Raw genomic sequence first — 18,902 nt, 5'->3', positions numbered from 1 at the left:
AGGCTGGCGCGAGGGGAGAATTCTTTTGGTGAGGAATCCACAGGTAGTTACTGTATCCAGCAGAAAAAGCGTTACCAAAGGTAAGTAACTTATTCTTCTCTGCAATAACGTTTTTTCTTTTTTTACGTCAGAAATTCCTGAAGTTGGTGGGGTTCATTAATTTCTCGCATTTTGTGAACTAATGGGCCAATCTATAATAGTTTTGAACAGTGTGTGGTGAACTGTAGTTTATTATTGAAGGTTGTTTCTTTGTTTTCTGTAAGTACTGATATATAGTTTATTTTACAGATTCTCTTTAACACTGAGTTCCCACATTTCTTCCAGATCACTAGCAACAATGTTGAAATTTAAGTGTGGCCCCAGAAATGCAGGCGATTCCGTCCCTCAGGAGCCTCTGACCAGCCGCGCCGCTCGCCTGAATCTCCTGTTCCAGGTAACCATTCCTGTGTGCACAAAGTGCATATTTTAAACTGAACCGAGTCACCTAACCTCAAACACTACTTTTCAGTTGCTAAGAGCATTAGTCAGATAAGAAGTGTCTGTCATACTGTATGTCACAGTGGGCTCGTCACAGCGAGGGCTTGGAGTGTTGCATTCATCAGGGTTCCAGTTTAGGAGCTGCTGACAGTCTGAGGCCCACCATCTGGGCTGACGACCTCCCTCTAGCCGCGGTTTCCGGTCTGAGAAGCCATCCCTTCAGACTGCTGGGTGAATGCTGTCACAGGTGAACAAAATGTACATTTTTGTTGAGTTTAACCTTACTTCATTTTTCTTCTTTTAAGTGTAAATCAAGGTTTTCCTTTTGTCAAGCATCGTGCTGCCCTTGCTGAGTGAGCCCTTTAGGAGCTATGACTTAGTGACCTGGGACTCGCCTGTCTTCCTTTGTGATTTTGGTACAGGGGTGTTGAAGGTCATTCGACTTTGAGATCGCAACACATACACACACACACACAGAGTTAAAAGTTTGCTGGAGCCCTTCACAGTTTCTGTTCTAAACGGCTTGTCTAAAAGATTAATCGTTCTCGAAGGTTAGACTCCAAAACAGCACTTAAGAATACAGATGGCTATGGAGCTCCTGAACCACAGCAACACTCGAATGCACAAAATGTTCCCCGTCGCTTCATTCATCGATTCATCCATCGAGCCTTGCACGGGGCCTAGAGTGGTCAGTAAGATGGGGAGTTGCTAGCTTCAGGTTTCCCAACAATCACACTCGCATATCTAGTTAACGTTCATTATGTGAGAAACAGGACACGAGGGCGGTTTAGGAGGCAGCGGAAACGCAGAGCAGTGCTGATTGTTAGTGATACTTAAAACAACATTTTGTAAAATAACCAGCGTTGTTTAAAGAATTTCAAAACCGCGAGGAGGGCGCGAGCCCGTAAGAATCCTAGACGAGTCTCCTCACCATACCCAACTTGAAGCACCTGTTCCCAAATACGTACTACATAATACATTTATTAGGGGGGTATGCCACGCCAAACGCCCCCCTCCCACCAGCGGCGTGAACGTGGCGGCACGTGGCCGGAGCGCGCGCGTTTTTGCAAGGCGCCGGCAAGATGGACGAGGGCGCGTTGTTTGGCGGTTGCCGGTTGTCCCTCCCGCTGGAATCTGCCCCAATGATCTCCTGTTGAAATAACGACGCAGTTCTCAGTGCGTCGAGTGCATTTCATACCGTGGTTTAATCTGAAATCCACGTGAGAAAATAACTCTCATGGGTGAGCTCTTTTGTGAAAGAAGACATACTTTTGATCCGACCTCCCTCACAAAGAGTCTTTATCTCGGGGAGTTTGGGGTCAATCACCCCCTTGTGCTTGATCCGAGATGAGTGTATTTTTTGCCTGATTTGGGGAAGTGGTTCACAATCCATTTTGTTCATTGACCCCACTTCACCGTGTTCTCAAGAGCTTCTTTGTGGTCTAGGGGATAGTTTGACCATGGAAAGCGGGTCTAATGTCTTTCCATAATCTAGGCAGTTTCGTGATAGCACACAGATTACCAATTATTTGGCTTCATGGCACTTCAGGTTTTGGGTAGACTGTTATCTCTTATTGCAGGTTTACCTGCTGGCGATTTTCTGGAGGACTCTGGTGTTTTGCTGATGGGGGGACCATGTCGATGCTATCGCTGTCCACAAATCTGTTGTCAGCTATGTGTTATAAGCGTGCTACATAAGCACACCTGGCTATCTGATTTTTCTCCTAAAAATAGTCTGAAGATGTGTGTTAAAGCCATGGATCTAAACCGAATGTATTGACTAGTTTGTGAGTTTTACACCCGGAGCTGTAATGTTATATACACTCAGGCTTTGTGTGATCTTATGCACATGCACGTGCATGTTAAGAAATTCCATGTATTCTTTTGTTGTTGTTTGAATGGGTTCTGGCTCGCGGTTAACACTGTGCGCTCCGAACGAGAAACGACAGTTTTCGCTCGGAAGGCACAAGAGAAGGTCGTTACGCTGTGGGCTCCTATTTTGGATAAGAATAAACTTTACACAAAGTTAACCTTACTTGCTTCGGAAACATTCTTGTCAATTACTTGCAGATTTAAGGAGCTAAACCTTCTTCTCCAAACCGCACACCACTTTGTCCCTGGTTAGCATTAACTGGCAAAGGGATATTTTGTTTCAGATCAATTCATGACATACAAGTCTGGAAATGTGGGATTGCAAGATGGTGGTCTGCAGATTAGGAGAAATTAGGAAGGGGAGGTAGGCCAGGGAGAGTATTAGATGAGCAATGATTTACTTCTGGTGTGAAACAGATTAGAATAGATTTAGTAGATATTGAGCTTCGATGGCAGATCATTGTCTGACAGAAGATTGTAGGCATTTAATGCAGTTATTGTTCAAAGATCTTCCCCTAATGATGCCACAGTGAGTCATTTTCATCTCAAAAGGGCCAGTTTTAGTGGGCGTAGGGCTTAATAAAGGTCAAAACAGATTGAGAGGGTGAAGTAATTCTCGAACTCCAGCAACATGCAGAAAGACCTTATAGGATCAGTGGTGGGAACGGGAAGAAGTAGAGGGTGACAAGAGAAGGTTAGGTGAGGTTTTTTTTTTGTGTGTGTTTTTTATGGATAATGCACTTTTTTATTTTTAGTTTTTAGAGCAAGGGTAAAGATAGTCACAAGAAATTAGCTGCATCAGCCAACATGTATGGTTTGAAAGGGAGAACAGGAGTAGGAGGGTTATTAAAAAAAAAAAAAAAAAAAAAAAAAAAAAAGGATGTGGAAGCTTAGGTTTTGGTATGAGATACTTAGGTTGTAGGGATGAGAGTAGGAGCTGGAGGCAGAAATGAATTACAAAGTTAAGTTTAGGATTTATTGGTGATAATGGAATGAATGCCAAACAACTGGTTGGAAGTAGTGGGATGGCAGTGCGATTAGAGGCGCTGATGTTATAAAAGGATATGATGTGATAGGAAAAGGGAGAGAGAGAGATCTGCGAGAGAGGAGGTATGCTGTACCTGATGAATTTATTGCTCCAGTCACCTGCTTTTGTAATTACTTTTAGTGCCCTTTTGTAACAGACATGAGGAGACTAGCCTGTATGATGCAGTAATCATCATTTCAGTTTCCATTATATTTCTTAACTTAGACGATTGTGGGAACTCTCTACTAGAGTGTATTGCACGCAGTTGTTACATTGGAGGGAGGCTAGCTGTGCAGATGGCTGCTTGGTCAAGCTATTCTCATACTTTCCTTTGAGTCTTTGCAATGTTTTGATACAGCTCTGTATTTTTAATATCAAAATGAAGATACTGCCTTCTTCTGTATCTTGCTGCTGGGATCATGTACCTCTTTTATGCAGCTCTGTTATTTTGTCCTGGATTTGTGGCATGTGAGCGTCGGGGTGCCTGTGTACTGCGTGATTTGGCATCCTCGAATCTAAACAATACATTTCTCAAAAGGGCACCTTTTAATGTGATCTTATTCTGTTCTTGTGCTCCTGATAGGTTCCATCATCCACCTTCCTCATCAATATTGTATTTAGATTTTGCAGTTACTCCTTCAGTTTCCTTCTGTTTGTGTTATTTGTTAAATGCTTCTCTTATTCAGCCTAGAACCCCTTTGGCCTCACCAATTCACCTGTAGTTCTTACTTGAATTAAGTTTCTCAGTCCTCTTCTCTCATGAGGTTGGTGTATGCTTCCTGAACCCTGAGGATCAGCTTCAAAACTAGACGGTCACAAGACGTGCATTTGCAAAACCCTAAATATCACAATTTGCCACATTTCCATTGTATTCAATCTGTCCAAGTTTGAAACATTTGCCTAAATTTAGGAATTCATGGACATTTTGTCAACATACAGACAAAAATAACGTGCTAGAAAGACAGATTCGAAGTGGAAGTACCTTTTCATCGAAAGCGCTGGGGATAGTGTTTCTTATAGGTTTGTGAAGCTTACTTTTTTGTTATTTTTGTTTTTTGACAATATGTTCCTATTAACTTTTGTTTCTTCATTTTTAATTCCTATTCTGGTGGCAAGATGTCCCAGTGAATAAACTGCTTTCTGCTGACCCAGAGGTCACAAATTTGAATCCCGGAAAGGTGAACTGAGCCATTTATCATTTCGACATGAAAACATTGAGTAAAGCTGAAATTAGTAAATGTAACCTCCGTTGTTTATAGCATTTAGAATGATAAAAATATGTCACTCTGTAAGTAAAGGGCAAACAATTGTCAGTACTGATTTATTAGTTCCTTCACGGGAGCGTTGGTACAATCTAAAAAACACTTTGTGGGGAAGACAAGATTTTTCACCAAATTGTGGGTCATATGGATTTTGGCCAGAAGTCTTTCATTGTTAATTAAGCATGTCTCTTGGAGGTGGATCTTTCACAAGACGTCGTGCTCTTAGTAGAAAAGAAGGTGACAGTTTGTTCTCATTTCTTTTTAGGGAAAGCCGCCTTTTGTTTTACCCTGCAACCAGCAGCAGACTGTGTCCCCTCTGACCAGGGAGGGACTCTTGGACTCCATCTTTGTTTTGTTCGAAGAATGCAGTCAACCCTCACTGATGAAAATAAAACATGTGGCCAACTTCGTGAAAAAGAGTAAGTAATGACTTGACACATGTCCTCAAGTTAGTGCTAGAGTTGATGTTTCATCTCAAGCCGAGGTCCAGGTCAGTAATGAACGCAACATGAAAGGCTATTTTTGTAATGGAGTTTTGATTGCTAATTTCCGAACTTGAAAAACATTGCTTTCTCATTCTTTGCTGGATGATTATTTTACCTATTTGGAAATATTGCATAACTTCAGACCACATCTGCAAGTTTGTCAATAAGTTGCATTTGCCTGGAAGATGCCGTTTATCTCGTGCCTTTTTTCTGGTACCTGTAGTTGTGGTCTTGTGCTCCCTCTTTCCATTACATTGCACTTGTATCTACCCAGTAATTGCCTTGGAAACGTGTTGGACTTTCTGTTCAAACTCTATTTGCCAGAAATATTCATTTAAAAAAACCCTTCCCTATCATTATTAATGTGCAGTATTCTGAAACTCAGGACTCCTAAGCAAGCCATTGATTACAAATGTGATTTGATGCCACACTACATATAAATCTGAAATGTTTGCGATGGATGGATCAAGTTACATAAACTCCCAAATAAGTTATCGTGCAGCAATAAAAAAAATAATGCAAGTCTAATTATTTAAAAAAAAGCCTATTTATGATGTTGTCGTCCATGTGTTTAGTTTCTAAATATCTGAACTGAGATGTTTTCTTTCCGCCTACCTAATTTACAGCTGTTTCCCACTAATTTGGGAAAATGTAATTTACTAATAAGTCCCTAGTAAAGTACACTATGTGTGCCCAGGGCCTGTAAGGTAAATGCTACTAGTGGACCTACAGCACTGATTGTGCCATCCATCCCAGTAGCCCTTTAAACATGTCTTGGGCCTGCCACTGCAGAGCCTGTGTGGGCAGTTTTAAACTGCCATTTCAACCTGGCAGGTTCACCTACTTGCCAGACCCAAACCTTCCTTTTTATGACAAGTAACCCATAATGTAGTCCATAGGTAGCCCCAAAGGCGGGGTTCAGGGTATTCAAGAAGTTGGACATGTACTTTTAAGTTCCTGGTAATGAAAAACTATTAAATTCGTTTTTTGCTACAGCAAGGCCTATCTCTGCCCATAGGTTAACATTGGGGTAACCTTGAAGTAGCCTTTAAGTGTAACTTCCAATTGGGAAAATATAGAAATGTGGAGTTTGGTGTCTCTGGACTCACAATTTAAAATCGCAACTTATGGTGAAGTTGGGTTTTAAATTGAGAGTCTGAAAATGACATTTTCTTCCTTAACCCTTCTGTGCCTCTGCCTCTCTCTGAATACACATTTGGGGTGGGTGATAGCTGGGCTATGTGCATTCCCTCTAGACAATGACACACAAAGGGAGCTGGGGTGTGATATTTGCATCCTGATAGCCCATCTTCAGGCTGATGGGCCTTCCTGGGCTAGATAGGCAGGAGGAACTGACAAACCTGAATAGGGCTGTGCCTACCTCCACACAAAGGCCTGCATAACCGCCAGTAGAGAGTCTGGAGCCAGGGAAGGAAGGGCAGGACCATGTGAACTTCAAAGGCCTTTATTTGAAGTCTCCTCCACTTCAAAGTCTCAACTGGGTTTAAGTACCTGACCTTAAGTCCCACCAAATCGGTACACTTCTGGACCTGTGGATACTCTGCCAGGAAGAACCGCTGTGCTGCTAAAAGGACTGCCACTCTGCTGGACTCGTGCTGGGCTGACCTGCTGCCCTCCTTGTCTGGTAGTGAGAAGGACTGGACCTGCATCTCTCCAACCCAGAACCAAGGTGACTCCAAGGGCTTGCTGGCTTGCCACCTATTTTCTGAAGTCTCAGGGACACAAAATACTTCTATCACTCATGTTCCGCAGACCTTGTTCAAGGTTCATGGTGGAATGTGTGCTTTTCGTCTACCTGCCATCTATACCACTACACAGATAATCATCAACCTACCATCAAGGATTAGTCCATGGACATTCCACTAACCAGTTAAATGCATGAAAATCAGACCTGCCTATTGTGAGAATTGGTTTGCACCAAAGAGGGGAAAAGCCTCATGAGGAACAGTAATAGGAATATCTTTCAGATGGTTCACAAGTGATTCATTGTTACTGTACCAAACAGGAGGTGGTTTTCAACAATGGAAAAACAACTTAACCTTTCAGTGTCAGAAGCTGAAAAATCAAGTGGTAATCAACTAAGATAAATTTGTGCTATGGCTTACCATTTTGTAAAAGTGAAACTTAAATCTCTACCATGGACAATCATCGTTCATTTTGTTTTTTTTGCTACTAACCAGCCTGGCCTAGTTTCTCATGAACCACACGAACTAAAGAATATGAGAGGTTGTTCTTCATTATATGCCCGTGATAGCAAACTTTAAGGAGGTGATGTGTAAGTGTGGTGGTTGCAAAGCTAATGCCTTTCAAACTGAAGGACCTGGTATTTCAACAGTACTCAGTTTCCATAATTTAATGCTTGCTTCTGAGAATGCCTTGCATTTTGCATTTCGTTGCCCCCTCCCCCATATAGTAAATTTAGGGCTAAAGCTTTAGTGATTTTTTTTTTTTTTTTTTTTAAATATATTTTCCATGGATAGGGAAGTTTTAACCTTTTGTTCTACTGAAGAGTCATTAATGAATCTGACACCGGGGTAGGGAGCTTAGTTGGACCTTATTTGAGGGAATAGTGTATGGAACAGACCTCCAGCCATCCACATCTCTTAGGGAGTGATTAATGAGACGCCAAGGTCGTAACAATATAGCAGACGCCAGATTGTGCACTGAGGGGATTTAGATACAACTCTTCGAAACTACAGCCCATGTTTTGTAGGGCTGTTTTCATGAATTACCCAAGACGAAAGAACAGTGTGGATAGATCCTGATAATGTATATTTATATATTATATTTTTTAAAGCATGGCACAATGTGGGAAAGTTCAACTTTGAAGTTTTGTGGTTGCGGTAAAGAAGCATTACTTATGCAACTGTGTAGCCTGGAATGTAATATGTTTTATTTTTCTGTGACTTGCTTGGAACCAGTGTATATCTTTGAATAATTGACACATTTTAAAGGTCTAAAGAATGTATTGCTGACTGATGCTCAACTAAGAGGACCTTAACAATCCTTGCATGCCGTCTAATCTAAGAGCTGCAGAAACCGAAGTAGTCTAAGGGATGAACCATGTAATACCCCCGAGATTAGCGTTTGATGGCGAAACAGTGATTATTTTTCATCTATGAAATTAGCCACTGTTTGCATAAAGAGAGCTGCAGTGTCTTGTGGGTATACATATAGCACAGGGGAATAAGGATGGATTAAAACAATAGCTGTGTGCAAGTCTTAAGTGTGCGCATTTATGCACGAGTGTCTAGACAAAAACCATACAATGTAAGCAATATAACTAGAAGTTAATTTTACCATCTTGGGTAAATCAAGGTGTCAACCCATGTAAAGTCCCTATGGTATTACTAATACAACTGGCAATTTGGTTAATCTAATAATGCAGTGTAAGGGGCAATTTCATTAATTCTGTATTGCAAAATAGAAGCATGAGCTTCATTAACTTTTAAAGTGTTGGTTACTTTATCTGGCTACAAAGATCAAAAATAGGCTCAATGTACTAGGAATCTTGGGCCTCTTTAAATAACACAAGCAGAAAGTAAATTAGCTTGTACCATACATTTTATGATTAAGCATATTAGGGTGACACTTAATTAAATCTGTGCATTTACCTGCACAGCTAGGATGAACAAGCTATGAAGAACAAACCGGATAATTCTTGGTAGAAATGGGGTCTCTAGTTGTCACAGATATGCACCCTGTGCGAATAGGGACCACAATCCTAGTAGCGGTAAATCAGATACACACCCTAAGTTAACCTGTGTTCATCCTCTTGTAGCTTGGTACAGAGCAATTAGGCTTAACTTAAGAGGCAATGTGTAAAGTATTTCTGCAACACTAAATACGGAACACAGCAAAAAAACCACACAAAAATAATTCACACCAGGTTAGAAAAATATAACTGAATAATGAACAAAAAAAAGACCAAAATGACGGCAATCCAATAAGTACATCCTGAGATATGCAATTGTAAAGATTTAGGTGAAAACAGCACATAACTATGTTGGTGCTTTGCACTTTGATCTGGTAGCGCCAGACTAGGACAAAGTCACAATTTCAGGCTAATCGCAATGGAGTGTGGGTTGGCCACAGGGACCAACTTGCGCCTACTAAACACAGCACCTTAAATCCTGGTGATCAGTCTGCGTGGTGTTGCTTTGCAAAGCTTCATGTTGTCCAGTGTCAGTTCCGAGAAGAACCACAGAAGGCACAGCACCTTAGGCCCACATCCAAGGGTCCAGGACTGAGGTGGCACCACTTGGCAGGGTCTTTTGTTTCACCTTTACAATTCTATCTGGTAGGACATTCAGAATCTGTTCAATTTATGCCTGATGAATTTGTTTTCCTACTAAAATTTTTTTCTATTAAATACATTTCTCACATTTTCTGTAGATGCAGAGATCATAACTGAGTTACGGGAGCTCCAACCCAGCATAAAGGATTTTGAAGTGAGAAGTCTGGTGGGACGGGGGCACTTTGCTGAAGTACAAGTTGTCAAGGAGAAAATGACCGGGGACATATACGCTATGAAAGTGATGAAGAAGGAGTCTCTACTGGCAAAGGAGCATGTAAGAGAAAGGGATTACTTTCATTACAGGGCTCCAAAAATCTACTTGACCAGGCGTTATGGCGAGTTTTATTTTATGAGGTCGAGCTATTTTTAGATTCCACTTGACCCTTCTGGACAAAGAACAGGTGTTCTGTTCAGTCAGAAACCGAACTAGCAATTAAGATACCTTTTAAATTGTGTTCTTGTCACATTTGGTCTGTGTTCAGAGACAGAGGTCAAAAGTCAGCTTGTCTTATTGCATTGCAAATACTTTTCCTTGTGACTGCAGATTTCCAGGATTCTGGTAGGTGAACTGTCTGACCTATGTGGAAAAAAAGGCTTTTGGTATCCGTTTTTTCCTAACACACAACATTTATATAACTAACTCAACTTTACAAGCATTTCAAAATGAATTTCAGTAGCTGTAAAAGACCATTTTTTTCTACTTCTGTGTGATGAAGAAAATATTTTAATAGAATAGAAAAAAAAAGTCAGAACACTTTACTTGGTGATGTGCAAATGATAAATGTTTTCTGAAACCCAATTTTCACAGATTATTGTTAATACACTATATAGTTTTATCAGTAAAGCTGCAAGTCAGTGGGAGGGTCTTTTGGACATTTCTTGGAAATTTACTGTCTGTAAATGACAGTGTGCTACCACATCATGCTTTAGTAATATATTTATTAAAAGTGAGCGTTTAAACATAAACTGAGAAACACTCCTGCCCTGATGGCACGTGTAGGAAGTTGGCTCTGTATGCACTATTTCAAAGTAAGGAATAGTATGCACAGAGTCCAAGGGTTCCCCTTAGAGGTAAGATAGTGGCAAAAAGAGATAATACTAATGCTCTATTTTGTGGTAGTGTGGTCGAGCAGTAGGCTTATCAAAGGAGTAGTGTTAAGCATTTGTTGTACATACACACAGGCAATAAATGAAGAACACACACTCGGAGACAATTCCAGGCCAATAGGTTTTTGTATAGAAAAATATATTTTCTTAGTTTATTTTAAGAACCACAGGTTCAAATTCTACATGTAATACTTTGCATGAAAGGTATTGCAGGTAAGTACTTTAGGAACTTTGAATAATCACAATAGCATATATACTTTTCAAATGAAACACATATAGCTATTTTAAAACTAGACACAGTGCAATTTTCACAGTTCCTAGGGGAGGTAAGTTATTGTTAGTTCTTGCAGGTAAGTAAACCACATACGGGGTTCAAATTGGGGTCCAAGGTAGCCCACCGTTGGGGGTTCAGAGCAACCCCAAAGTTACCACACCAGCAGCTCGGGGCCGGTGAGGTGCAGAGTTCAAAGTGGTGCCCAAAACACATAGGCTTCAATGGAGAAGGGGGTGCCCCGGTTCCAGTCTGCCAGCAGGTAAGTACCTGCGTTTTCAGAGGGCAGACCAGGGGGGTTTTGTAGGGCACCGGGGGTGGGGGCGGACACAAGTCAGCACAAAAAGTACACCCTCAGCAGCACGGGGGCGGCCGGGTGCAGTGTGCCAACACACGTCGGGTTGGTAATAGGAATCAATGGGAGACGAAGGGGTCTCTTCAGCGATGCAGGCAAGGGGGGGGCTCCTCGGGGTAGCCACCACCTGGGCAAGGGATACGGCCTCTTGGGGGTCACTCCTGCACTGGAGTTCCGATCCTTCAGGTCCTGGGGGCTGCGGGTGCAGGATCTTTTCCAGGCGTCGGGATCTGGGAATCAGACAGTCGCGGTCAGGGAGAGCCTCGGGATTCCCTCTGCAGGCCTCGCTGTGGGGGCTCAGGGGGGACAACTTTGGTTACTCACAGTCTCGGAGTCACTGGGGAGTCCTCCCTGTAGCGTTGTTTCTCCACCAGTCGAGTCGGGGTCGCTGGGTGCAGAGTTGCAAATCTCACGCTTCTGGCGGGAGATGCTGTTGTCTTTAAGTTGCTGCTTTGGAAACAAAGTTGCAGTCTTGGGTGAACAGGGCCGCTGTTCTCGGTAGTTTCTTGGTCCTTTTAGAGCAGGGCAGTCCTCTGAGGATTCAGAGGTCGCTGGTCTTGGGGAAAGCGTCACTGGAGCAGTTTTCTTCCGAAGGGGGGAGACAGGCCGGTAGGGCTGGGGCCAAAGCAGTTGGTGTCTCCGTCTTCTCTGCAGGGTTTTCAGCTCAGCAGTCCTCTTCTTCTTAGGTTGCAGGAATCTGAGTTCCTAGGTTCAGGGGGGCCCCTAAATACAGAATTTAGGGGTGTGTTTAGGTCAGGGAGGGCAGTAGCCAATGGCTACTAGCCCTGAGGGTGGCTACACCCTCTTTGTGCCTCCTCCCAAGGGGAGGGGGTCACATTCCTATCCCTATTGGGGGGATCCTCCATCTGCAAGATGGAGGATTCCTAAAAGTCAGAGTCACTTCAGCTCAGGTTGCCTTAGGGGCTGTCCTGACTGGTCAGGGACTCCACCTTGTTTTTCTCATTATCTCCTCCGGCCTTGCCGCCAAAAGTGGGGCCGTGGCCGGAGGGGGCGGGCAACTCCACTAGCTGGAATGCCCTGTGGCGCTGGAACAAAGGGGGTGAGTCTTTGAGGTTTACCGCCAGGTGTTACAGCTCCTGCCTGGGGGAGGTGATAGCATCTCCACCCAGTGCAGGCTTTGTTACTAGCCACAGAGTGACAAAGGCACTCTCCCCATGTGGCCAGCAACATGTCTCGAGTGTGGCAGGCTGCTAGAACCAGTCAGCCTACACAGGTAGTTGGTTAAGGTTTCAGGGGGCACCTCTAAGGTGCCCTCTGGGGTGTATTTTACAATAAAATGTACACTGGCATCAGTGTGCATTTATTGTGCTGAGAAGTTTGATACCAAAACTTCCCAGTTTTCAGTGTAGCCATTATGGTGCTGTGGAGTTCGTGTTTGACAGACTCCCAGACCATATACTCTTATGGCTACCCTGCACTTACAATGTCTAAGGTTTGGCTTAGACACTGTAGGGGCACAGTGCTCATGCACTGGTGCCCTCACCTATGGTATAGTGCACCCTGCCTTAGGGCTGTAAGGCCTGCTAGAGGGGTGACTTATCTAAACTGCGTAGGCAGTGTGAGGTTGGCATGGCACCCTGAGGGTAGTGCCATGTCGACTTACTCGTTTTGTCCTCACCAGCACACACAAGCTGGCAAGCAGTGTGTCTGTGCTGAGTGAGGGGTCCCCAGGGTGGCATAATATATGCTGCAGCCCTTAGACCTTCCCTGGCATCAGGGCCCTTGGTACCAGGGGTACCAGTTACAAGGGACTTACCTGGATGCCAGGGGGTGCCAATTGTGAAAACAAAAGTACAGTTTAGGGAAAGAACACTGGTGCTGGGGCCTGGTTAGCAGGTCTCAGCACACTTTCAATTCAAAACATAGCATCAGCAAAGGCAAAAAGTCAGGGGGTAACCATGCCAAGGAGGCATTTCCTTACAGCACGCTATTAGTAAACTAAGAGGCAAGTCATGCATGGATCATGTGTACGCTATATGTGGGCTAGATTTATTATACATGGAGCAAATGTTTAGTGTATTTATTCAAACAAAAGAAGATTTTTTTTAACCACAGAAATGCTGAATTCGCATTTGATGGTGCACTCATATGTGAGAATGAAGAAAAAGGAGACTGTAAAATACAATATTTGCCTAGGATCGCACAATTTGAGACCCATTTCTGGGTCAAGTACATTACATTCTGATGGATACACCTACCTGTGGATTCCTCACCTAAAGAATTCTCCCCTCGCGCCAACTTCAATGGAAAGTTCTTCTAGCTCTGCACGTCGACGATGACGTCACAATAGCCTGACTCCACGCGACGCCGTATGACGTCATCTAGGCAATAAGAAGCCCTCGTCGACGTGCAGACGTCAGTTCCCTTTTTTCCGTGCCTTCGAATAATGGTTTTTCTTCGAGGCTAACAGGGAACTACAGTTCACAGTTCACTGACCCCCATGAAAATTGTATATGGTGCCTTAGTTCCAACCATGAGGTAGAGTCATGCGGTTCCTGCCAGTGCATGAACCCTAAGGCGCTTAAGGAAAGAGACGCTAAATTGTTCCTGGCCCATTCCAAGAAGAGGAAGGAAAGGCGGCATCGGAGAGAGCCCTCTTCGAAATCTTTGAGGACTCATCGTCGTCATGGAGACTCTCCACTCTGTAACGATTCTTGGCGCCGATCGAGTAGAGGTCGGTCCAGGTCCAGATCTGCATCTGCATCTCCATCAGCTCGGCGCCGTCCGACATGGGAGATTAGCCCGACCGTTACTCCTCCGCCTCCTATGACTCCGGCTTCACCTTTGTCGGTGTTTGAGGTCCAGCCTCTTCAAGAACCGGCGGCTTCTCCATAGCAGGAGTTGCCTGGCCCATCATCGGCTTCTATGCCGGCGCCAACACCGCAAACATACCCAGCTTTCCCGGCGCCGGGTACGGATCCTGCAGCATTTTTAAATGCCATGTTCAATATCTTTTCCACCATGGTGCCTGGTGGGAGGGCATGTGGGTCCGTCGGGCCCTTTAGCTTTTAATTTGGGTGCTCCGGCTCCTTACAAGTCGACGCCCTTCATGCCATTCTTGCCGTCTGGAGCCGCTGCGGCGCCGATGCCCTTGGCGTCGCCCAGAAGACCTGTGACGCCTACAACATCTGCTACTCTGGCGCCGGTGGATTCTCCACGGATCCAATCCACTGTCAAGGTGCCTGTTGCGCCGGAGGGTCTGGCGTCGGATGGATCCAAAGAACGGCGCCGGCGAAGATCTTCGGCGTCTGCCGACGCCTTATCGACGCCGGGTCTCGAATCCAGACTCCGGTCCAGACGACTAGCTTTGCGCCTCCTGGAGGAGGAGGAATATAGCAGGCAACATCTGAAGGAAGGCGAAATCTTGGAGCCTTCGGGTGATTTTCAGGGTCTGGACACTGCAAGTGGTATTGACACTTCCCCTGAATGGGATTTGGCTTCCCCTGGGGAGTATACCGAAGAGGCTGCATCTTTTCATGCAGTAATAAGGAAGGCTGCAGACTTTTTAGATCTTCCTCTTCTGGCTGCTGAGGTGAAAAGGAACCTTTTGACGGAGGTGCTGCATCCGGCCTCGGTGGTGGCGGAGCCTCTTGCCCTTCAGTGAGGCTCTCCTGGACCCCATCAAGGACATTTGGAGGAAACCTGTGACTTCTACAGCTGTCAACAGGGTGGTAGCAAGGCGCTATCGTGCGGCTGCAGGTGACCCGGACTTCCTCTCCAAACATCCAACTCCGGAGAGTTTGGTTGTTCAAGCTTTGTGCTCCTCCCGGTCATCCGCTGGTTCGTTCCCCGGGACCCCGGGGGACCGGGAGTCAAAGAAAATGGACCACGCTGCAAAGAAGACCTTTTCGTCATGCAGTATGGCCTTGAAGTCGACCAATTCAACCTGCATTTTGGGACGTTATATTCATGCCCTTATGGAGGAAGCAAAAGGTCATCCAAACTTGCCACAAGAAGTGTTGCATTTGCTAGCGGACGCTCAGGTGGCGGTGATCTAGTCTGGGTTGGACACCTCCGACTCCGTGGCAAGGGCTATGGGTACATCCATAGTATCGAGGCATCAGGCTTGGCTACGCTCATCAGGCTTCTCTACGGATGTGCAGGCGACTCTTTTGGATCTGGCTTTTGATGGAGAAAAACTCTTTGGGACAAAGTCAGATTCTGCTCTTGAACGTTTCAAAGAGAGCAGAGCCACAGCGAGGTCGTTAGGACTTCAGGCAGCCATTTCCTCTTCCTTTAGGTCATATAGGAAGCTTAAGGGTTTTGGACGTGGCTCCTCCTTTCGTGGCAGATTCCAGGCACCACAACAATCTGCAAGCTCCCTGCCTTACAGATCCTTAAGGGGCAGGGGCAGAGTACGTACAAGATGAGCAACCCAGCAGCACTCTGCCTCTTCCTCGGGAGGGGTGCAGCAGGGAAAGCAGCCTTAGTCCTCCACCACTCCCTGTTCACTTGTCTCCGGTAGGGGTGAGACTTGCCCAATTTCTTCCAATGTGGGAGTTTATAACATCAGACTCTTGGGTCATCGACATTGTGAAGAGAGGGTACGCTCTTCCCTCCTCCCTTCCCTCCCCCCCCATCCTTCTGTTCGAAAGACCATCTTCTGTTACTGCAACAGGACGTGTTATCCCTATTGGCAAAAGGCGCAGTAGAGTTGGTTCCCGAGCAGGAGAGGGGTCAGGGCTGTTATTCAAGATACTTCCTGATCCCCAAAAAAGACGGTCGGTTGAGACCAATTCTGGACTTGAGGATTTTGAATTGGTTCCTCAGGCAGCAAAAGTTCAAAATGCTGACCCTTTCACAGGTTCTTTTGGCGTTGAACGAAGGAGATTGGATGGTGTCTGTCGATTTGCAGGATGCATACTTTCGTATTCCGATCCTCAAATCGCACAGGAAGTATCTCCGGTTTGTGGTGGGATCGCAGCATTTTCAGTTTACGGACCTCCCGTTTGTGAAAACTCGAGGTGCTGAAGTAAGACCAAAGGTGATGGCGGTGGTAGCGGCCGAGCTCAGAAGAAGGGGGATAGCGGTGTTTCCCTATCTGGACGATTGGTTGATCAAAGCCAAGACTCCAGAGCTCGTGCGGCGTCACCTGCAGTCGACAACTCAGTTGTTGTTCGGCCTGGGTTTTTTCAATCAGTGTGCCCAACTCTCACCTGGAGCCCTCTCAAGGTCTCCTGTTCATAGGGGCAGTACTGGACACAACATTGAATCGGGCCTTTCCTCCGCCCCAACGGGTTCAGGACATTCAGGCGTTGATTCCGATGTTTCGAAATGGAGCGGTAGTTCCAGTCCTCAAGGTCCTTCGTCTGCTTGGTCTGTTTGCTTCTTGCATACTGCTGGTCACTCATGCACGCTGGCACATGAGGGCTCTTCAGTGGTGCGTCCGCAGGCAGTGGTTTTAACACAAAGGGGATCTCGAGGATTCAATCACGATCACCAGAGACACTGCGGTGGATCTTCAGTGGTGGGCAGCGATCGGCAACCTGTCGCAAGGAAGGCCGTTCTCGCTGCCTCCGCCGGTGGCCACAGTAGTAACGGATGCTTCCACTCTAGGGTGGGGAGCTCATCTGGGGGACCTGGAGGTCAAAGGCCTTTGGTCTCGAGTGGAACAGAAGTTTCACATCAATCTGTTGGAATTGCGGGTAGTACGTCTGGCTCTCAAGGCCTTTCTCCCTTCCATTCGCGGTTAGTCAGTCCAGGTTCTGACGGACAACACTACCGCGATGTGGTATATAAACAAGCAGGGAGGAGTGGGGTCGTACCTTCTTTTCTGAGAAGCTCTTCGACTCTGGTCCTGGCTTCAGGACCACAAGATATGCTTGGTAGCAAATGATTTGGCCGGAGCGCTGAATGTACGTGCGGATGTTCTCAGTCGATGCAGCTCGGTCGACTAAGAGTGGTGTCTTCATCCGGATCTGGTTCTTTACATCTTCTAGATGTGGGGGTGTCCGCAGATAGATCCGTTTGCTACTCAGAAGAACGCGCAGTGCCCGTTATTTTGCAGCCTCCAGTATCCGATGCAAGGAGCTTTGGGGGACGCGTTTCAGATGTCCTGGAAGGGTCAGTTGCTTTACGCGTTTCCTCCCATACCCCTGATTCCTCGAGTTCTGGGGAAGATCTGCCAAGACGGGGCCCAGGTCATCTTGATAGCCCCAGATTGGCCAAGAAGGGTGTGGTATACAGACCTTCTCCAACTCTCTCTGTGCCCTCCGCTTTGTCTCCCTTACAGGGTGGACCTCCTCTCGCAGTAGCAGATTCTACACCCCCACCTCCAGAGTCTGCACCTTCATGCCTGGAGATTGAACGGGGCAATCTGAGTGCTTTTTCTCTCCCACCGGAAGTGTTGGAAGTTATTTTATCGGCCAGGCAACACTCCACCAAATTGATCAATGCAAATCGATGGGCTAGATTTGTACGTTGGTGTGGAGAGAGACAAATTGATCCCTTAAAGGCTCACTTGTCTGATATATTATCATTTGCTCTTTCCTTGGCACAGAAGGGTTGTGCAGTTGCCACAGTTAAGGGATATTTATCAGCACTGTCGGCTTTTCTGTGCCTCCCAGATCAACCTTCCTTGTTTAAATCTCCAATTGTTTTGAGGTTTCTTAAGGGTCTCACTAATAGGTTTTCACCTACACCGTTTGTTATGCCACAGTGGGGCCTTAACTTTGTATTAACATTTCTAATGGGATCGCCATTTGAACCAATGCATTCTTGTGCTTTGCGTTTGCTGGTTCTTAAGACTGTATTCCTGGTAGCCATAACATCGGCCAGAAGAGTCAGTGAGCTTCAGGCTCTTAGTGTAGAGTCTCCATACCTTTCCTTCTTTAGAGACAAAGTGGTGTTAAGGACCAAGGCGGCTTTCCTCCCAAACATTGTTACACCCTTTCACTTGGGGCAGTCTATTACTCTCTCTTCCTTTTACCCTCCGCCTCATCCATCCAAGGAGGAAGAGAGGCTCCACCGACTGGATCCACGAAAAGCATTGAGCTTCTTTGTCGCCAGGACGAGGGAGTTCAGGCAAGATGATCAGCTCTTTGTTGGATACGTGGGGAAGAGAAGAGGAAAGGCAGAGCAGTCCACAAGAGAACGCTATCAAAGTGGGTCATTCTCTGTATTAAGCTTTGTTATTCCTTAGCTAAGAAAGAACCACCTGTGGGGCTTCGTGCTCATTCCACCAGAGCTAAGGCTGCCTCTTCGGCTTTAGCTAGGGGTGTTCCTGTGGTTGACATCTGCAGGGCGGCAACTTGGGCATCCCTCCATACTTTTGCCAAACATTATTGTTTGAATTCTGAGGTTAGGAGGGATGGCCATTTTGCTCGCTCGGTCCTGCAGGATTTCTTGGTTTGACCATTCAGGCACCCACCTCCGGAGGTAGTACTGCTTTGGGACTCTATTCTTTAGGTGAGGAATCCACAGGTAGGTGTATCTATCAGAAGAATAAGTTACTTACCTTCGGTAATGCTTTTTCTGGTGGATACATTAACTACCTTTGGATTCCTCACATATTTAATTTCTTATTATTTTTAGTGTAATAAATGTTGCGTTTTCACTTCTTTAGATGTGATTATGTTCTCTTCAAGGTCAAATTTTCACCTGTTCGCCTCTAAGGCACGTAAAAAATGGTGATAACGGACATCTGCACGTCGACGAGGGCTTCTTATTGCCTAGATGACGTCATACGGCGTCACATGGAGTCGGGCT

At 45.5% G+C, this 18,902-nt stretch overlaps 1 protein-coding gene across 2 annotated transcripts in view; it reads left to right on the top strand.

Annotated features, from left to right (window-relative positions):
• The window catches only part of CIT (citron rho-interacting serine/threonine kinase), a 1,039,445-nt gene that overhangs the window by 45,435 nt on the left and 975,108 nt on the right, over positions 1 to 18,902 (top strand). For both annotated transcript variants that reach the window (XM_069215034.1, XM_069215033.1), the window contains exons 2-4: positions 325 to 433; positions 4,904 to 5,057; positions 9,540 to 9,715. In XM_069215034.1, the coding sequence (XP_069071135.1) occupies positions 338 to 433; positions 4,904 to 5,057; positions 9,540 to 9,715 (426 nt within the window). In that variant the 5' untranslated portion in view covers positions 325 to 337. The remainder of the gene's footprint in view (positions 1 to 324; positions 434 to 4,903; positions 5,058 to 9,539; positions 9,716 to 18,902) is intronic.

Source organism: Pleurodeles waltl, chromosome 11 (genome assembly GCF_031143425.1).
Source record: "Pleurodeles waltl isolate 20211129_DDA chromosome 11, aPleWal1.hap1.20221129, whole genome shotgun sequence".
Taxonomy (NCBI): domain Eukaryota; kingdom Metazoa; phylum Chordata; class Amphibia; order Caudata; family Salamandridae; genus Pleurodeles; species Pleurodeles waltl.
Note: the sequence above shows the minus strand (reverse complement) of the source record. Positions and strands in the feature narration are given on the sequence as shown.